Here is a 20,992-nt window from a genome sequence, read left to right as displayed (position 1 = left end):
TGATGCCACTAATACTCAGAGTTATGCCGAAAGCATATGTATGTGTCGTTTGTGGAATCCCTGTCATTCTGTGGCCTTTGTGGTATTTTATTCTGCCTCTTCTGTCTGGTTCAGTGTTCTGGGACTGTTTGTTTATTTCTTGTGTCTCCTCAAGTGTGTTTTTCCTTCTTTTCAGACCTAAGTGTTCCTTTCAGTATCTTCTGTAGAGCTGGTTTAGTTAGTGGTCCTAAATTCCCTTAACCTGGGGTTTGCCATGGAGAGTTTCCCTTTCCCTTTCAAATATGATTGACAGTTTTGTATACTGGTCTGGGCTGACGTGTATGTAGGTTATCAGTCCGGTTCCTTCCAGCTTTGATGAAAACCCGCCGCTGAAAACTCTGCCTTTCTGCTAGATCTTCCTGTGTGGGACGTGCTCTTTCTCGCGATGCCTCCAACGGCCTTTCTTTGTTCTCTGCATTTAGGGTTTTGATGATTACACAACAGGGGGCTTCTTCTCTGATCCTCCCTTCTCCCCTACCCCGTACTGCCCTCCCCCTGCCCTGGCCATTCTTGAACAGTCCACCTGCCTGTACTCAGGTCAGCGGCACGGCAGGCAAGCCGCCTAGCCTGAACGCAGCTGAACCTGCCAATGGCTTCACCGCTGTTGACCATGACGGGCCTGTGTTCTCTGCTGGTTTTCTTGTCTGTTGTTTGTGGTTTTACTCCTCCCTGTTTCCCACTAAGCTCACTACTAAAAGTGGGGAAGACAAACCACCCAAAAGAGACTTTCATCGCGACTAGTGTTATAACCTCCGGGACGGCAGTGCAGGAGGAGGGTGTCTCCCAGCCGGCTCATCCACGGAGCCTCCGCAGACTGACTGCATAGCCTGAGAAGTGGTGTTTGGATCAATCACAGCATCCCTCACGGGTGTCAGAGGCTTGATCAGTCTTACTCACTCAGTCACAGTCGCCGTAGTTCCTCAGATAGACCACAGGGGGGTGCAGTTTAGCATTCATCCAAGTTTAACAGTGCACAAAAGGTCTAGCTAGCACAAACCTGCCGGAGCCAGTGCCTGCAGGAACTCAGTGGTTGGTGCTGGCACAGGGGTAGCCTGGCTGCTGGCTGTTTGACTGACATTCCTTTTATTCAGGGCAGCCAGAGTGCTGAGGCCGATGGTTGCTATTCGGGAATCAAATTGCCCTGTCCCTTAATATCTGTGCTTGTTTACAGGAAAATGAGCATCAGGCATGCTTAAAATAGAACTCAAGAAATCCAGCCTAACACTGACATCTTCCATATATGTGCGTGCATGTTGGTGTGTCCAGGTGCACATTCGGGTGTGTGTGTGTGTGTGTGTGTGTGTGTGTGTAAGCCAGAAGAGCCCTCGACTTTGTTATCCGGGCCCTAGCTGTCTTGTTTCTCCGAAGCAAAGGCTTTCACGTTTACTTGAAACTCGCCGGCTGGACTAAACCGGCTGGCCAGCGAGCCCCAGGAATCCAGTGCTGGTACTACCGGTGTACACAGTGCCTGGCTTTTGTTTTCACATGTTTTCTGGACTCAAATCCTCACTCTTGTACAGGAAGTGCCGAGACACTTCACCTAACAGTTCACAGATGGTAAGAGTGCCCACCACCTGCCCAAAGTCCCAGAGGCAGGGGCCCCTTCTCTGTGTCTTAGAAGAGCCCATTTGTTTATTTATTTATTTGTTTGTTTAGCATATGCATGTGTTCACGTTCACACGTGTGTGTGAGCCCATGTGTACAGTGAACATGCATGCTTGTATACATACATGTAAAGACCCAAGATTAAGTCGAGAATCTTCCTTTATTGATCACTACCTTATTGGCTGAGGCAGCGGGCAGGACAGTTTTATGTCAGCTTAACACAAGCCCAAGTCAGCCTGGAGGAGAGAACCTCAAATGAGAAAGTGCCTTGGTAGAATCAGGCTGGAGGCAGACCCGTAAGGCATTTCCTTAATTAGTGACTGATGGGGAGGGCCCAGCCCATTGTGGGTGGGTTCTGGGTTCTGTAAGACAGCAGACTGAGTAAGCAGAACCCCACCCCCCACCCCACCCCCACACACCCCCGTGGCCTCTGCATCAGCTCCTGCCTCCAGGTTCCTGCCGTGTTTGCGTTCCTGTCCTGACGTCCTTCAGTGGAAGTGTGAGCCAGACACATTCCTTTCCTTCCCAACTTGCTTTGGTCATGGTGGTGTTTTATCACAGCCATAGTCAGCCCAAACAGTCAGACAGGGGCTTGAGCAAGCAAGCCCAGAGCTCAACAACGCAGGCTAGTCTGGCTAGCCAGCTGCTTCCTGGAACTCCTCCTCCCCCACCTTTCAACGAGAGGCAGGGCTGCCGCGGTGGGCTGGCGTTACACCCCAGCTGGAGATCTGAACTCTGGTCCCCGCGATCACGCGGCGAGGGCTGTGCCCACTCAGCCACCTCCCAAGTAGTCGTCTTCCGACAGCGTTCGCCACCGACTGCGGTGCCCGCTCCCCTGGTGGCAGAGTTGCCATCGGGGCATCCACAGAGGCAGGCGCCTGGGCCGCACTAACACTTGCACACAGGCAGAGGGGCTCAGAGGACCCCGATGTTGGCTGGTGACGCTCACAGACCTCGGCCACTTTCTGCGCTCCACCAGTTAGACAACCGTTCACGATGTCCAAAAGAAGCAGGCTGCTTTTCCTCGGGTTCATCAGAAACTACGTCTGCCCAAGGAACAGGAATTCCCGATTCTGGGGCTGGAGAGATGGCTCAGAGGTTAAGGGCACTGACTGCTCTTCCAGAGGTCCTGAGTTCAATTCCCAGCAACCACATCTACAAGTCGATCTGGTGCCCTCTTCTGGCAGAACACTGTATATGTAATAAATAATCTTAAAAAGAATTCCCGATGCTACGTGGGAGTGGCCCCACTAGAGGCCCTGTCACTGCACAGGCAGGCTTCTCCCTGGGGATGGATTTTAATCAGCCTCAGCTCACTGTGAGCCCGCCTCTCCTCAGAAGGGAACTGTGCGGTTTCCTTTTTGTTTCGCTCCTAGGCTTTGCAGATCCCTCCTACTCCCCGGGTATCCCGTTGCTTTATGCTCCTTTACGGCTAAATAAAACCTCGCTATGTGTGTACACCACACTCCATTTGTCTCTCTGCTGAAAAACACCCAGGCTACTCCTGTTCCCCAGCTGCTGTAAATAATCCAACATCAGGCCGGGCGGTGGTGGCGCACGCCTTTAATCCCAGCACTCGGGAGGCAGAGTCAGGCAGATCTCTGTGACTTCGAGGACGGGCTGGACCGACAGTCTCCAAAGACAATACCGAGAAACCCTGTCTCGTAAAAACCAAAATAATAATAATAATAATAATAAATAATCCAACAGCAGGCGTGGATGTGCACGCATACTGGGATTAAGGGCGCTTGCCACCACCGCCCAGTTGTCTTTGTTTTAGGAAAGCTCCCCCGCTGGCCTCTAGAACGGCCAAGCCAGGTTCCACGGGCACCACGGTGAACGGCTCTCACCGCGTCTCACCAGCCTGTGGGGTCTTTCGTTTTCTCGATCCTAGCCGGGAAGGCATGGCATCTCTTTCCCAAACGTTCATCTATCTTCTGTCTGAGGGCGGAGGGACGTGAGCCACAGCATGCACGCACGGTGGAGGTCAGGGGTCAGCTAGCATCAGCGGAGGCGGCAAAAATACTTACTGGCCATTTCTGTTTTGTTTTTTGTTTTTTTTTGTTTGTTTGTTTGTTTTTAGGAAGTCATTAGCCTTTTTTTCCCCACCCCTCAGCAACTTGGGTTGTTTTGTGTTTGGTTTTTTGTTTTTGGTATTTAACTTTACAATTCTCTACACCCCCCATCTGAGGTTCATAGTCTATAGACTATTTATTCTGCTGATAGTTCCCCTTGCAGAGCAGAAACTTTTAAAACGCTTTGATTTTAGTGTGTGTGTGTGTGTGTGTGTGTGTGTGTGTGTGTGTGTGTGTGTAGACAGAGGCTGGCACCATGGGCTGTTTGAGCATCCTTATGTGTGGTAGGCACGGAACTCAGTTCCTCTGAAAGACTGGGAAGGGCTCTCAACCACAGAGCTGTCCCCTCCCCCAGCCCCTTAAGCAGAAAAGTTCCGGTTTCAGCAGCCCCGTTTCTTGCTGCCACGGAATCTCGAAATGCTTCCTGTATTTTCCTCTAGAGGTTTCAGCATCCCAGGGCTTTTTTTGTTTGTTGTTTTTTATTTTCTCATTTTTGCCCCCCCCCCCACACCTTTGGCTTTCAAGACAGGGTTTCTTGGCGTAGCCCTGGCTGTCCCAGAACTCGCTCTATAGACCAAACTCACAGAGGTCCTGCAGCCTCTCCCTCCCGAGTGCTGAGATTAAAAGGTGTGTGTCACCACTGCCCGGCAGCACCCCAGGTTTTAAGTTGAGTCTTCGGCCCATTCTTGTAGCCCAGGTTAACTGGGTGTGAAGACTCACGTCTGGGTGGCGCCACCCTTCCACGGGCTGAGGCCCCCGGGGTGAATAAAGAGAAGGCGAGCTGAGCACAGCGTCCACCTTGCTCAGCGCCCTGACGGGGGACATCATGTGACCAGACACTTCCTGCTCTTGCCACTATGCTGCCACGACAGACTGCAGCCCCTGGAGCTGTAAGCTGGAGTACAACCTTCCTCCTGACCTTATTTTTATCGAGTGTTTAGTTGCAGAAACGAGACAAGTCACCAATACAGGCTGCCTGGCTCTGGCTTCCCCAGCCAGGAGCTAATGACACCCAGCTCCTAGGTACACGGCCACCACCAGGTAGAGTGGGACAGGCCTGTAGTTCCAGGACCAGAAGGCTGCGGCAGGAGAATCATAACCAGCCTGGGCTATAAAATAGATCTTGTCGTCGTCCCCCAGAAGGACGGTGGGATTAGAGGGTGTTGGGGGGGGCATGGACAAGAAGCCCTCATGACATATCTCTGAATCTCAAAATAGTAAAGCCTCATACAAATACGTTATAGCTGATATGTTTCTAGTGGAAATGTCTTAAAATCTTCCACACTGAAGACCCTGGCTGTGTACCCCCATAACAGCGGAAGGCACTTGTATCCTAGGCTCGGGTCTATGCTCCAAACCCAAACCCCCCAAGGGAAAGGACATCATGGAAAGGAACGACGGGAAAGCTATAGCTTCCTAGGCAGGTGACTAGAAATGAATGTGTTCTACAGGTGTGTCCAACCTTCTGACACCGGGACAAGAAAGATGTCTTCTATGAAGTTCTCACCCAAAAGCCATGAATCGAATTACCAAAAAGTTAAACCCCCCCCAAAAATAAATCTTATAATTTTAAATAAGTTTATAGTTTTCTATCAGGCCACCCTCACAGCCATCCTGGGGTGTTAGTCCACAGGCTACGGCTGGCACCACTGCCTACCTAAAGAAGACGCAAGTTGGGGCCCAGGGCAAGGCAGCCCTGTGACCTATAGCAAGGCGCAGGGACTTCATTCTCAACCCTAGTTGGCCTTCTCTGAAGGCCAGGCTGTTTCTATAGTCCTGGATACTGTACTTCTCCAGCTGTTTGTGAGGCAAACGTCAACGCTGTCTCCAGAGGGGCCATGGGGAGAGGGCAGAGAGGAGCAACTACACAGCTGGTTCACCCTCTACCCTGGCCCTTCCCCGGCTGAACTCAGGCTCTCACGGGGTCTGAGGTCCCGTTACAGGGGCCACCCTCTCTGTGGGCCTCAGCACTGTCATCACTGTGCGCTGTCCTGGTACCCATCTGCCCACCCCCTAAATGACAAAGTGCATTAAATAGGGCCACCCAGGGCAGTTTCCAGGGGTACCCATCTGCCCACCCCCTAAATGACAAAGTGCATTAAATAGGGCCACCCAGGGCAGTTTCCAGGGGTACCCATCTGCCCACCCCCTAAATGACAAAGTGCATTAAATAGGGCCACACAGGGCAGTTTCCAGGGGATTCCATCACTTGGCCTCTAACACACCACCAGTGGAAACCCCAGTGTGCCCTGAGTCCAGGGGAGGTGGCATCCGTGCAGAGTCTCCCACCTCAGGGACACCACCAATACAAAGGCCTCAGTTGGCCCGGGTCCCACTCACACAACAGAGATGAAGAAAGACGCGTGCACCGTTCCTGGTGGTTTTTTGTCAGGTTTCTGTTGTTTCGCTGCATTTTGAACACTAGGGCTTATTTTCAAACAGCACACAGGTGGTCTGCAGAGCGGGACCAGGCTGGGCCAGTGCGCAGGCCCCACCCACGGCAGCTGCCAGAAGAGGACCCAAGCCCTGCCGGGTGGCACGGCCAAGCATCAGGCAAGCGCGGCGGTGGCTCTGCGCCCCAGGCCCGCCCTGAACATGCGGGCACCAGGAACTCAACTAGAGGGACACGGCAGCTTCGGGAACACTGGAGGAGTCCACTGAACTGGGCCGGACGGCTCTTTGGAAACCCACCTCATCTCTGGGGAAAGACTCTTGGCTTAGTTCTCCACTCCCCGACTCCCCGACACTTTTCAAGAGTTTCAAAACAAAAACAGAAAAGAGGAAGAAAAACAAAGAAAAGGAAAAGCACACATCTTTTGGGGAAAGGTGTTCTTCACACACCGGAAGGCTGCGGGGGCTCGGCCATCTGTCCGTCCGTCCGTCACTGCACCCGCTCCGTGAAATTCTCCGGGAAGACGCCCCGGCATTTCTCCAGTTCTTTGTGCTGGTTCCAGTCACTCTCCTTCACTCCCATGAGCCAGCCTTCATCCTGCGGCCGAGAGAGCATGGGTAACGAGGGCGCACATCACAACACCCGCCAGGACAGAGACCCAAGCAGACCGGGGAGGGGCCAGCCTGCCTGCCCGCTATCTGATTCCTCTGTGCCTGGACTCTGCACTGGTCTAAGCCCCAGCTATGTCCTCAGTACCAACCCGTAACCGTGTGCTAGGTGCAGACGCACCCTCCTAGAATCCAGACCCTTCGAATGCAGAGGGCCAGGCAGGCACCTGTCTCCTCGCATAGCTAGTACTCCAGCCAGGCCGCTCACCTGCTCTGGGGAGGGATCCTAAATGAAGAAGGGCCACAGGCCACGACAAATGATAGCCGTCACACGCTAACTACACCACTGTTCTTCCAGACAGTCCTTACCCAGGCCTTGGGACAGGTAACACCGCCTCAGCCAGAAACACAAGCTGACATAGTATCTCACAGTCTAGTTGCGATCGTTAGATCCTCTCCTCTCTCCTCTCCTCCTCCCTTCCCTTCCCCCTCCCCCCCCCCCCACTGAAACTCCCTTCAGAACCCATGGCTCTGTCAACTCCTGTGTGTCTCTCTGCAACAGGCTTTCCCAAACTCAAACAACTTCCAAGAAAACCCCAACTGTCCTCCCAAGTCCCCAGATGTCTATAAACAGCCAGAAAGTTCTGGAAGTACTAGCAGTTAAAAGCTTCTAGTCAGATCCGGGGGCTGAAAAAGGAAGATTGCAAGTTCAAGGTCAGCTGGACTACAGAGTGAATTCAAGGTCATCTTGGAACAATTTAGTGAGCTCCTGGCCCAAATTTAAAAAGTGGGCTGGGGAGTAGCGCGGGGCAGGGCGCATACGTGGCCCTTGATGCAATGTGACCCCCCGGCACTGAAAAAGAAACACAGGAGGGGAGTGAGAGGGCTCCACGGGTAAAGGTGCTTGCTGCCAAGCCTAACAACCTGAGTTCAATCCCCAAACCCTACCTGGTGGAAGGAGAGAAGAAAGACTCCTGTAAATTGTTCTCTGACCTCCACTCATGGATCATATCACACACACACACACACACACACACACACACACACACACTCACACACACACACACACAGACACAGACTCACACAGACGAACACAGACACATACACACTCACACACAGACATACACTCACACACATACAGACACACATACACTCACACACAGATACACACTCACACACAGACACACACACTCACACACACACTCACACACACTCACACACAGACACACACACACCTACAAATAAATAATGTAATAAAAATGTAAAGTCTCTGGCAGACATGTACAACTTTTAGAGACTGTGACAGCTACTGTCGCAAAGTTCATGCTGGAGTTGAAAGCATAAAGGAACAAAAATCCCCGTACTGTCGGGGATCGGGATGTGGTGAGTCGGTGGCGTGCCTGCCTGGCGTGCACCAGGCCCATCCCTGACCCCACACACCAGGCACGGTGCTGCACGTCAGCACTCCCAGGTCTCTGGAGGCAGGAAGATCCCAACCTTAAGAGCATTCTCAGCTTCGTGGCAAGTTCCGGGCCAGCCCCAGACACGTGAGACCTTGTCTCAGAACGAAACAAAATGTTTTAAACAGGTTTGTCTGTTTTAGGTCGGGTTGCATTCACAGCTATCCCAGGACACGTGTGGTCCACAGGCTACAGGTCCAACACGCCTGCTCGCGGCCCCAGACCCATTCAATTAAGCCATTCAAGTCCAACTTGCTTTTTCTTTCAACACTAACCAGAACGGGGGTTTTCTCTGTAAGACCTTCCTGCCGAAGTTACAGTGACTGTCCCAAAACTGAGTCATGCCTGGCAACTCCCTAGGTCTTTACAATTTTGTTCTATCATTGTCCGCGTTGTTATGGATCTCCACATTTTACTGACTCCATATACAACCTTTGTCAACACCTCTAGTACCCACACACTGCCCCCTGCTGGCTGGAGGCCAGGGTTTAAATATCCCACTCGGCCAGGAAAGATCCATGGAAGTGGCCCACAGACAGACAGACATAGAGAGAGACAGAGACAGAGACCTAGGACTTCAGAAGCAGCAGCAGATGGGGCTAGAGAAATGGCTCAGTTAGAACATAAGGATCTGAGTTCAAACCCCATAACCAAGGGGAAAAGACAGAAGCAGGGGGAATGTATTGAAATCCCAGCTCTGAAGGAGAGACGGGCTGGTCCTATCTCAAAGACACAAGGTAGACGGCTCCTGGGGGACAAGCAGGTTCTCTTCTGGCCTGTGAGCTCGTGCACACGCACACACGCACATGCACACGTGCACGCACACACACGCACAGCTGCGGCTGCAGTAGATTCAAGCCTGGGTACTACTCCCTGCGGCTCAGCCCACACCTAACTTAGGCCAAGAGCCAGCCAAGGTGTTCGGCGTCTGCATGGGTGCCACCAGCACCCCACGGAGGCAAATTACACCAGCCGTGAGGCAGAGGAGTCAGCCACAAGCTAGGAGGGACACAGGCGTAGCCCAGGTTCATTAGGGGCTGCCTCCCGAAGTTAAGTAGCGTAAGGAGGCCGCGGCAGTAAGAGATGTCTAGAGGGAATAGCTAAGAGCACAGCCCAGAAGACTGATGAGGGCCTGGCGCTCCCTCACTGCAGGCAGGAACCCCATAGGAGCCCCAGGACCAGGAGCGGCAGGAACCCTGTAGGAGCCTTGGGACCGGGAGCACCGCAAAGACAAGGAAGGAACTCAGATGTAGAAAGTTTGCGGGGCAGCTGGCAGAAAGGAAGTGCAATACAACAGGACATAAAAAGAGAGGCGCAGACGGACGGAGGGGGCCAATGGGAGGGAAAGACGGGGGGGGGGGCAGGGAGAAGTATATAATAAATAAACACGGTGAAAGCAAAGGCAGGCGTGGATAATCGCAACCTAGCCTTGCCCTGCTTAGGGGGCCTCTGCTGCCCCCTACTGTCCATACGCACCATTGCAGCAGCGGCAGCAGCCCTGGAACTCCCCCCCCCCCGCCCCCCCACAGACCACCACTAGGCTCACCTGCTCCTCTGGGTTCTGGAAGGGGATCACCAGCACCACATCGCCAGCCTTGAGCTGAAGCTCGTCCGTGTCAGTGGCCGTATAATCGTGCTGGGCTTGCACCTGCAGAAGTTAGGGGAGAGCGTGTCAGGGGGACACCCCGATTCCAGCCCAGAAAAGACGGAGGCCTTCCCTTACGCCCCTCTGCGCAGCAGCCTTAAGAGCGAGCGTGTAAGCAAGGGCAACCCCGGCTCCTGCGGCACCCGGGACAAAGGCACCAGGGTTAGCTGGCTTGAGCTCACCTTGAACATGAAGCCCGGGGGCATGTCCAAGCGCCCAGTCCCACCGCTGCCCTCCACGGCACCGTTCACGGTTGCTGAGAAGGTCTCCACCACCACGGCCGGCAGAGAGCTCTGGGGACAGGAGGCAAGTCGGTCACACACCCACGGCGGGGGCCGGGGGGGGGGGGGAGCCGGGGCCACAAGGAGGGAAGGGGAGAGTTCACGTCCGGTACCAAACTACCCTGCCCTGCGCTCCTCCGGGGAACTGTGGCCCGCACCAGCATGGGTGACGGGGTACGGGGAAGACGGGGAAGCTGTGGACAGGCAGAAGACAGACAGCACCGGACAGACAGACAATGGGGGAGGAAAAAAAAAAACAGGGCATGGTCCCTGCCATCTTACGGAGGCTGCTTCACTGGCCGCTGTCTCCCCGGGCTCCTGGGCTCCACCCACCACCTCGGAGGCCTCTGCCGGCTGCAACATAAAACGCCAGCAAGGGATCAGACAAGGAGCAGGGTGCCACGCCCATGGCGCGCCACAGGAGGGCAGCGTGCGAGCGAGCCACAGGTGCTGGCCCGGATGACCTAGAACTGTGTCTCACACAATCTCGGAGCATCCTGCAGGGCAGGCTGACCCCTGGACAGGAGGCACCGGAGGGAAAACGCTGGCTGACACAGGGTGACAAGTGTGTGAGTGGCATTACCACCGCGAACGCTGCCCCCACCTCTGCCTCTAAAACCCCAGCTTCTCCCTGCCCACTCCGCCAGCCACGCGGCCCCTCACGGGTTAGCCAAAGCCGGCTGGATGGCCTGGACCCAGCAAGGCGCTTAGGAAACAGGCGGTCTTTTCCAGTCCATCTCTAAGGCACAGCATCAGAGCCTGGGCACTACGGTAGACCACGACGAAGGCTCCACCATGGGCTAACCTCCACCAACACTCAGACTCGGTCACTTCTGAGCACGGGAACCCAGTGATGCAACCTGTCTGCCGGCCACCTCCTCAAATGCAGCGCAGAAGGTTACGACAAAGTCAGGCCAGAAAAAAAGCTCTGGGAAATGCCTACATAGAACATTACGTCCTCTGAAACGCCCCTCTCTTCCCACTCTGAAGGGTTGCTCTGAGGTAAGAGAGTAGGAGAGGGTCCACACTGTGTGTTTCCTCTGGTTCCTGGTCTACACTACACCCCAGAGAGGGGAACAAGGGGACACTTACTTGGGCAGGCCCTGGCTCGGCCGTCTGGCTGGGCCAGGCCACAGCAAAGGCGCCCTCAGCAGAACTGGGCTCCCCGGAAGGCAGGATGCCAGCTTGACTCTCTGTGGACTAGTGCCAAGCGGCCAGGATGGGGAAGAGCGAGAAGGCGGGAGGGGGGGGAGGCATACCGGACAAGGGCAGGAGACAAGAGAGGGCGATCTTGAGTGGCCAGCATTAACAAGGGATGTGGTCTGGGGTAGCAGCCTGGTCGGTTCCGTGGGGTCAACGGCCTCCCTCGGCTCTGGCCCAGCCTCGATGAAAGCGTGGTGCACGTGCAATGCTACCACACGGCATAGCAGCTGCCAAAACGGCCAAAACAGCCCTGCCAGCCCACGCCAGCCTTTTTACAGAAAGGCGCGCGCGCGCGCGTGTGTGTGTGTGTGTGTGTGTGTGTGTGTGTGCACATATGTGACATACATGATCTTATGTGTGGAGGCCAGAGGTCCAGCTCTTACACCTCTCCGGTCACTATATACTTGTTTTTGATTTTGTTTTTGAGACAGGGTCTCTCACTAAAGCTTGAGCTCACCGTCTATTTCAGCTAGGCTGGCTGGCCAGCCATATCCAGTGATGCCCGGATTTCTGCCTCCCAGTGCTGGGGTCACAAGCTTGATCGACCACACCTGGTATCTTTTTATATTTTTAGTTTATTTACTTATTTTTATTACATATACAGTGTTCTGTCTACCTATGTGCCTGCACGCCAGAAGACGGCGCCAGATCTCATTACGGATGGTTGCTGGGAATTGAACTCAGGTCCTCTGGAAGAGCAGTCAGATAACCTCTGGTATCTCTCCAGCCCCTGGCATCTCTTTAAAAGATTTATTCATTGTTTTTACCTACATGTCCGTGTGTGCCCACAGAGGTGTGTATGTACCGCATGTGTGCAAAGGCCTGCAGAGCCTAGGAGGCATCAGATCCCCGGGACTGAAATTATTGACAGTGTGGGTACCGGGACCAGAGCCCAGCAAGAGCAGCGAGCGCTCTTAACCACTGAGCCATCTCTCCAGACAGTCAAACTGGGCTAGCACTTTACAGCATGACGCTTTTACGGAAACTTTTGGGCCCCGGGAGTCCTGCCTGCTGTGTGACCCAACAGTACCTGCCACACTGACTGGCCTTTGCCAGATCGTGTCTGGAACCCAGCTTTTATTATGATCAATTCCAAGCGTGAGTCTCTCCGAGTCTCTGCATCCCCATGCCCAGGGCTCCCGGGGGTGGGTCCCCAGAAAAACAAACAGCTTTCTACCACGGCCTTGTAATCATGACTCCTTGACTCTTCTAGATGACCTGCTGGCAAGCATGTGTCAAGGTAAACACCAGACCTGAAATCTAACCAAAGCCAACGTAGCACCCGGTCTCTTGAACCGCCCAGGAGCCCATTCCTGTGACTGGAGTAAAGGGGCGTATGGTCGGTGGCCCCCGTGCATAGGGGCATGGGAAAGCAAGTGTGTCATATGCAGACCGCGAGGGGTGCGTGGGTCTTTACACAGAGAAGCAGTCCCCAGGGGTGTGGCTTACCTCCCAGAGATCCCACGGGATTGGCTGAGTGCGGCAGCAATGGGGAAAAGGACAGTTAGTACAGTGGTTAGAGACAGGGTAGCAAGCACAGCCGGGGACCCCATCCACGCCCCAACCCAGCAGGCGCCAAGTTGGGCACCGGGGGCTTCAGGGAGGCCCGCAGCGTGGCTAACAGAGGGGCAGGATGCTGGAGTGACCGGAGGCGTGGGGGACAGTCCTGAGCGAAAGGGACGCAGCTGGCCCACATCCAAAGGAAGTAAGAGGGATAAGGGCTAGGACGCCGTCCCCGCACCCTCGGAGCCCTGAGTCTATGCGGCTCCCACACAAGCACAAGGCCTGGCCCTGAGGCTGACGGGCCGTGGGCACTGGCGGACACAACCAACCTGACCAGAGGGTGTGGGTGCCTTCACAGGGCTTGCCACTGGCGGCAGCGGGTCGAAGTCCAGGTCCAGCAGACTGGCCTGCTCTGAGAAAGGCCCGGGGGCCTCAAACTTGGTGACAGCAGCGGCAGAGGAGAAAGCAGTTAGTGACGGACTGAGCCCAGGCCTTGTTGCACACAGAGGAAAGCAGGTTCACACACACACACACACACACACACACACACACACACACACACACACACACACACGCACGCACGCACACGTAAAAGTGCTGTCCACAGCTACCCAAACTAGTACAGGCTCTGACCTACGTGAAGACACCCGATCCCGACTAGGACATCCAACAACTGGCCAGTTTTTTTCCGTTCGCCACAATCAGACCACTCCACTCCTTCTCTGCCCTTTGTCCCCACAAACTCACCTGGCTTTGCCCCTGAGCGTCAAGAGCATCACAAGACCCTGAGCTGGGCTCACCCACCAAGAGCCCCCCCCCCCCGTCAGAGGCCTCACACTATCACTATTCAGGTGTCTGTACTGCAAGTGTATCTCTGAGTTCAGGCCAGCCTGGTGTAGTGAAGGAGTTCCAAGACAGCCTCCAAAGCTACTGAGAAACCCTGTCAGAACCCCATGGATAGGCCAGTGCAGATGCCTGAACACCTAACACACACTGTCACCCCGCCATGCCACCTACTGGGACACCGCAACCTGCCACCCAGCTCTAGGGGAAAGACTTAGCAGCAGCAATACCCGCCCCAACAGTGTCTTCAGCGTGGGGTCCCAGTGTCAGGGAGCTTGGGGTCCCCGCATTACAGCTGTAGACGACACCCACAGACACCTCCAGAGCCCCTTTTGGGGAACCTGGCTGCGGCCCAGAGGCATACATGGAGATAGTACTTCCCCAACGATGTACCCCAGACTAGCACATCACGGGAGGTATCTCTCTCCAGCCCCATGAGGGAGAGACCCTCGAACGAGTGGGCCGTAGCTGGCCAGGACAGGCTTCCCAGGCCGGGCAGGCGCTGAGCAACACCAGCTCCCTGGGGAGGGGCTGACATGGCTGCCTTGAAGAAGCTGCCATCCTGTTTAGCCCGTAGGCTTCCTCCTCAGGGCTGTGGCAGACTCCGCCCCAGGCCCACGCAGAAACAGCTCAGCCCGCTCGCTCCCCAGCGCTTGGGAGACGGCAGAGGGGCTATAACCCTGCGAGGTCAGGGTCAGTCACTTCTTAAACCCCCCGTGCTGCCCACGGGAGCCCAACTCACACAGAGAGTGCCCCAGACCCCTGCCCATCCCAGCCAACTCTGTGGTGTGGCCCGCAGCTCTTCAGAGGACACTACGAGCCCATGCAGCACGGGAATCTGGGGTCCCTTTCAGTTGGACCAGGCCAAGTGGACCCCACTTCCCAGAACGAGTAGCTTCCGGTTGACCCTCAGCCTACTAGCCCGGCCTTGCCTGAAAGCCGGGCTACAGGCTCCGTGGCCTCGGGACTTTGAGACGCCTCCCACCTGACATGACACAGGCACCTCTGTCACACGGCCACCAACCTCAGCTCTCCCACAGTTCTCTTAGAAGCCACCCCAGCCCAGACAGCTCCCCCGGAGCGCTCTCGGGGGAGGCCTCAGTCAGAGTGTTTCCCGTCTTCTCTCAGCCCTGCCTGTGTGGCAAATGGCTCTTCCCCACACAAGACCAAGACCCTGAACGGACGCAGGCTGCTTCCCACGTCACACCAAGCAGCCGGGGGACACCGGCACTGCGGACAGCGTGAGCCCACCCCCAGGCATGCGACACCACCCAGAGGGCTCTTCCACCCCGTGACAGACGGATGGTCCCCGCAGACAGAAGGACATAAGAAGCAGCAACAAGCAAGTCATGCGATGACATGGGGGGGGGGCAGGCACACGTGGAGCCCGCGGGCCGTTCTCTGGCTCCCTCTGACACATGGCCACAGGATGAGTTGTACATCGGGTCCCTCGGCAGGCAAATGGGGTATGTCCCCTCGCACGGGGCGTTTGAAAACCAAATAAGGCAATACGAGTAAGCATCCACGCCATCTCCGCTCAGCATCTGCTAGCCCTCCTGATGTCGCACGCTCGCATCTTAAACACTCGCCAGTCACCTGCCCAGGTGCCCTGAAGACACAGGCGTGCTCGGGAAGGGAAGGGCCTACAACAAGCTAGCCTGGAAACTTCCAGCCCATTCCCACACAGCCTACTCCCGCCTGCCTCTGCTGGCATAAAGGGGCTTTGGTTCCACCCGGCAGTCCTTGCATGGGAGCTGCAGGCCCGCATTCTCTAGGTTCCTATTGCGGCGGCCACTGCTCTCCATTCCAAGTTCACGCCCTCAGACCCTGTGCCCCTTCTCCAGATACCTGGGGAAGGTATTGCCTAGAGACACCTGGGAAGGGCTCTGGCCAGGTTCCCCAGGGTCTAGACCAGCCCTGCCTGGGGTGGGAGGCTAGGAGGCGTGAGGCCAGCTTGAAGCAACGAGCTGATCACTCCAGGCTGGTGTGACTGTGTGTCAGCCGCTCCAGTCCTAACAAGATGACTTTCCCGCCGCACGAGGCACCTCTCTCTTTTGTCTCCATCTGAGGGCGGGCATTTCATGACACAAACAGCAGCCCTCGCAGATAAGTCTCTGCCCCGTGGTCACTACAGTATCCGAGAGGGCTCTGCCCGGTTCCCACCTGCGCCAGCCACCTGCTCCACTTAGTGAGTCTCTTGTCCCTTCTGACCTGGCTCTGGTATCTCTAAAGCAACGTCTGTGAATCCTTCCCAGGCAAACGCCGTCTGCACCAGGGAAGGTCCCACGGCTGCCCAACCACTCCACGCCCCCATGGTAGCGTGGGTCACTATGAGGTGACTGCCAAGCTGGCCACCACCATGAGAGACAGGGGAGACGCGTCACTATCCCGTCCCTTTTCTAGTAACGGTGCATGCTGGGAATGGCAGGATGGACGATGACGGAAGAATGATGGGGGGGGGATGGATGGACCAAAGATGGAGGCCCCCAGCTCATCTCTCCAGCTCTTGAGAGAAGCTGAGCGTTCAGGGTGGAGAATGGAAGGCCATGCACGCTAGAGAGAGAAGAGAGAGAGAGGGAGAGGGTCAAGGGGAGAAGACTGGGCCGCGGTGGACACGGCTGACCTGGGAGGGGGTGGTCACGCTGATCTCAGGGACAAACGCGTCATCAAAGAGGCTGAGAATCTGCTCCTGCTTCATCTCCTTGGACGGGGTGTGTTTGGGAGGCGGAGGGACAGGTGGGCCTTTCCGGAGCTGTGGGCCAGCAAGCGGGGAGGCGCGGGAGGGCATGGCAGAGCGCGGCCCAAGAAGACAGAGACAAAGCCACGGTTACGTTAGTCAGTCGCTCGCAGGCTGCTGAGGAGGGGGACAGACGAGTCACTGCTCCCCAAACAGACACCAAGGTCACAGGCTATCCCAAGAGAAGAAGCCGAGAATGAAGGTCCCAAACCCACCGTGCGGAAAGGAAGGAGAGGGAGGGAGGAGGAGACAGAAGCGAAGGGGGGTAAACAGAGGCAAAGCAAGTGGCCCATCCGGTCTCAACCCCTGACTTGTCCCCATGGCACACTGGGTCTGTCCTACCTACCAACCTAGGAGGGAGCTTGGAGTTAAAGGCCACCTCCCCTGCCTGCTGCTGCCCTCCCACAGACCTTACCTCCACTTCCCTAGGCTGGGACTGCCCAAGAGGCTCAGGCTATCCCTACGGGAAGCCAGCCTGAACTAGGTTCCCACAAGGACCACACACATGTGTGTAGACCTGGTAAAGGATTGCTCGGATCCTGGCCTCTACCCACTTGCCCAGGGGAATGAAAAAGACCCAGGGAATAGGAGTGTGGCCAGTGCTGGCCTGGGACCCAGCCTCACCAACGGCAGTACACCGGTCAGGTGATGAGCTCTTACAGCCACTCTTGGCACCATGGTCCTAATTTCCCATGAACGGAAACACGAGGGCTCAGTCATTCAATCCCACCCAGCTGCTATCTCCCAGGACTTCTGCAGGGACTCGGAGGGCTTGATGAAACAGGATAGACAGGATGGAGGTGACTGAGGTCATGAATCTGCCCCCTCTGCCGTCCCCCGGCCCCCTGCCTTTCCTCACTGAGCCCATTATCTCTCTGTTCCTTTGACGGTCCTGTGAGACCATCTGATGGAGTTCTTCTCTCAGTCTCTGAGTCCGAAGAGAGACTGGATACTCGGGGACTGAAAACCCAGAGCAACTATCTGGGGAGTCAAGGAAACAGGGAGATGGGAAAGGGGAAAGTGCTCGCTTCTATGCATGGGAATGTTTGCAAATACCACCGTCAAGTAGACCAGGGCCGCCTAGAAAGTGTAGGTTCAGTGTAGCCCATGCAGACTGAGTCCTCCTCCGTGGAGCACAGCCTCAGGTTCAAAACCTGGTAGGCCCCAGGCAGGGGATGATGGAGGAAGGGGAGGAGATAAAAGCAGAGTAAGATAAGGAAAAACAAAAAGGCAGGTCATGAAGACAACCTACCTGGGATGGGGACTTGGGGATGGAGGCCCCAGGTGAGGCCCCACTGGCCGGCTCTGACTCGTGATTCACTCTGATCTCAGGGGTAGCAGCGGGGGAGCCATCTGGAGGCGGTGAGGGGCTCTTGTTCCCTTTTTCAGGCGCATTGTCACTGTAGAAGAAGGACAAAAAGACAGTAACACCGGTAGGACACGGAACTAGACAGCAGGGGCAGTCTGAGAGCACTCCACGGGCGCCCATGGGGAATCACATGTGCATAGACATGAAACCCTCAGATGCACGCATTGAACCGTGTGCTGTACACATGTGAGCCACTAGGATCCACGTGTGCAGCTGTGTGCTTGAGTGAGCCCCCATGGTCCTGTGTGTAAATCTGTGCATCCGTGTGTGAGCCCCATGGTCCTGTGTGTAAATCTGTGCATCCGTGTGTGAGCCCCATGGTCCTGTGTGTAAATCTGTGCATCCGTGTGTGAGCCCCATGGTCCTGTGTGTAAATCTGTGCATACATGTGTGAGCCCCATGGTCCTGTGTGTAAATCTGTGCATCTGTGTGTGAACCCCATGGTCCTGTGTGTAAATCTGTGCATCCGTGTGTGAGCCCCATTGTCCTGTGTGTAAATCTGTGCATACATGTGTGAGCCCCATGGTCCTGTGTGTAAATCTGTGCATCCGTGTGTGAGCCCCATGGTCCTGTGTAAATCTGTGCATCCGTGTGTGAGCCCCATGGTCCTATGTGTAAATCTGTGCATACACGTGTGAGCCCCATGGTCCTGTGTGTAAATCTGTGCATCCGTGTGTGAACCCCATTGTCCTGTGTGTAAATCTGTGCATACATGTGTGAGCCCCATGGTCCTGTGTGTAAATCTGTGCATCCGTGTGTGAACCCCATTGTCCTGTGTGTAAATCTGTGCATACATGTGTGAGCCCCATGGTCCTGTGTGTAAATCTGTGCATCCGTGTGTGAGCCCCATGGTCCTGTGTGTAAATCTGTGCATCCGTGTGTGAGCCCCATGGTCCTGTGTGTAAATCTGTGCCTCCGTGTGTGAGCCCCATGGTCCTGTGTGTAAATCTGTGCATACATGTGTGAGCCCCATGGTCCTGTGTGTAAATCTGTGCATCCGTGTGTGAGCCCCATGGTCCTGTGTGTAAATCTGTGCATCCGTGTGTGAGCCCCATGGTCCTGTGTGTAAATCTGTGCCTCCGTGTGTGAGCCCCATGGTCCTGTGTGTAAATCTGTGCATACATGTGTGAGCCCCATGGTCCTGTGTGTAAATCTGTGCGTCTGTGTGTGAGACCATGGTCCTGTGTGTAAATCTGTGCGTCTGTGTGTGAGCCCCATGGTCCTGTGTGTAAATCTGTGTGTCCATGTGTGAGCCCCATGGTCCTGTGTGTAAATCTGTGCGTCTGTGTGTGAGCCCCATGGTCCTGTGTGTAAATCTGTGCCTCCGTGTGTGAGCCCCATGGTCCTGTGTGTAAATCTGTGCGTCTGTGTGTGAGACCATGGTCCTGTGTGTAAATCTGTGCCTCCGTGTGTGAGCCCCATGGTCCTGTGTGTAAATCTGTGTGTCCATGTGTGAGCCCCATTGGATCCATGTGTGAAAAAAAAACTGTGCTGATCTGTGTCCTGTGAATCCCTCCCTGGAACTGTGTGCTTGTACAGATTGTAAGAGAAAGGAACAGGGCATGCTCCTGTATGTATGGCTCACAGGGGGGCTTGCCCTCAAAGCAGGGGTGCACCAGTGAGAACCGGTCTCTTCCCCAACCTGTGCCTAAATGCCCAAAGTCCACAGCACAAACAAGCCAAACATCCTAGAGGCAAAGTGAGTCTCTTTCACCAGACAGCAGCCTGTCCACCCCTGACAGCAGCCTACTCCTGACCCGCTCCACCAACCTTGGCACGACCTTCCCAACCTGCCTCCCCCCACCCATCTGCCTCCCCCCCCACCTGCACAGACTGGACCACAGCCCAGGAGTCCTCACTCCCTCTACACTTCCCTCCCATGGTTCCTCAGCTGAGTGCAGACCCTGAAGGAACGTGCCCAGGCAAGGCTGGCTTCACTGCAGAGCCGCCACAGATGAGCGAGGGCAAAGAGCGGCAGGGTCCACCTGGGGACACGAAGGGGCGCGCACTGCAGCTACCGAGCGTGCAGAGGCAGGGGACCCATCGTGGGTGGGCCAGGCACCGCAGGTCTGCTTAACTTAAACAGACTAGCACCGCCATCTCAGCCTCCAGGAGGGTCACGGCGGCATCTCAGCTGCGCAAGAGTCCCTAGAAACAACGAGCTGTGGTGTGCCTGCACGTGAGGAGCTAGACATTCTAGAAGGACCCCACTAGAACTGGTGCCCCAGGCGCCTGGTCTGGGCGGCCACGTTTTATGGGGTGCACCTGCCTCCCTAAAGAATACACGGCAGCGCTAGGACACAGTGGGCACAGGGATGCTTTTTAACAGTGTGGCTCCCCGCCCCCTGCTCGGCATCTTTCCCGCCTGGGGGCCGGTGGCCAGCAGCAGGGCCGGTCAGGGCCCTGGGGTGCGCACACAGCGAGGCTGTACTAACCCTCAAGCCCCCTGCCCTGTACCTCCTCCCTCCCTGGTGTCCCGGGTCCTCCATCCCCGCCTGACACACGCCCCCCACCCCAGCAACCGGACACACGGGCAGGTTAGGGGTTAGTGGGCCCGGCAGCGGGGCACAGGCGCATGCGCAGTCAGGGCGGGGCCCCGGAGGCCGTGGCACTGCACTCAAGGCGGGGCGGTACCTGTGCTTCTTCCTGCGCAGCCGTGAGAACAGTTTAGTTTTCTTTCTGTGGGGACGGCCGGGTATGGATGCTTCGTTTGGAGGAGGAGCCACGGGAACGAGGCCTTCTCTCCCCCACTCCATCTCTGCTCGGGGCCTCGAAGCAATGCCCCGCCCACTAGCTGCCCCACCTGCCCTTAGTGTCACCCATTCGACCTGTCTGACCTTCCTACCCCGCCGGTTCTAGACCTTCCTCGCCCCTGCCCGGTTCTCGGCCTCCCTCCCGGGGCTCCTCCCCAGGATCACCCCACACACACACCCTCAGCCTGCTCCTGATGCCCCCTGCCTTCCCCTCCGGCTCTCCTAGCCTCTCCTTCCAGGACCTCCCCGCCTCAACCTTGCACTCCGAGCTCCTCCGTCTGTCTGTCCTGTGTCCCAGCCCGCCCGCCTGCTTGCCTGCCAAGGGCAGTTGCTGACCTGCCCTAGAAGGCTGCAGGACGCCAGGGTCGGGGCACAGATGGAGAGCCTTAATGGAGAGTGTGGACCAGAGCCTGCCCACCCAGCCTGGGCCCCACAGCCTTTCCAAGTGGGTAAGGTCTTTCTAAACCGACTGCAGACGC

At 56.1% G+C, this 20,992-nt stretch overlaps 1 protein-coding gene across 15 annotated transcripts in view; it reads right to left on the bottom strand.

Annotated features, from left to right (window-relative positions):
• Positions 1 to 6,097: 6,097 nt before the first annotated feature.
• Positions 6,098 to 20,992, bottom strand: part of Bin1 (bridging integrator 1) — a 62,446-nt gene continuing 47,551 nt past the window's right edge. For 3 of the 15 annotated variants that reach the window (XM_040758023.1, XM_040758024.1, XM_040758020.1), the window contains 9 exons: positions 17,644 to 17,791; positions 16,278 to 16,406; positions 13,141 to 13,248; positions 12,758 to 12,781; positions 11,198 to 11,305; positions 10,388 to 10,459; positions 10,007 to 10,117; positions 9,726 to 9,827; positions 6,098 to 6,708 (listed from right to left, as the gene is read on the bottom strand). In XM_040758023.1, coding sequence (XP_040613957.1) covers positions 6,601 to 6,708; positions 9,726 to 9,827; positions 10,007 to 10,117; positions 10,388 to 10,459; positions 11,198 to 11,305; positions 12,758 to 12,781; positions 13,141 to 13,248; positions 16,278 to 16,406; positions 17,644 to 17,791 — 910 coding nt within the window. In that variant the 3' untranslated portion in view covers positions 6,098 to 6,600. Of the gene's footprint in view, positions 6,709 to 9,725; positions 9,828 to 10,006; positions 10,118 to 10,387; positions 10,460 to 11,197; positions 11,306 to 12,757; positions 12,782 to 13,140; positions 13,249 to 16,277; positions 16,407 to 17,643; positions 17,792 to 20,394; positions 20,440 to 20,992 lie in introns of all 15 variants that reach the window. The other 12 variants (XM_040758022.1, XM_040758021.1, XM_040758026.1 and 9 more) reach the window with 8 other exon arrangements.

Source organism: Mesocricetus auratus, unplaced genomic scaffold (assembly GCF_017639785.1).
Source record: "Mesocricetus auratus isolate SY011 unplaced genomic scaffold, BCM_Maur_2.0 Super-Scaffold_100015, whole genome shotgun sequence".
NCBI classification, from domain to species: Eukaryota; Metazoa; Chordata; class Mammalia; order Rodentia; family Cricetidae; genus Mesocricetus; species Mesocricetus auratus.
Note: the sequence above shows the minus strand (reverse complement) of the source record. Positions and strands in the feature narration are given on the sequence as shown.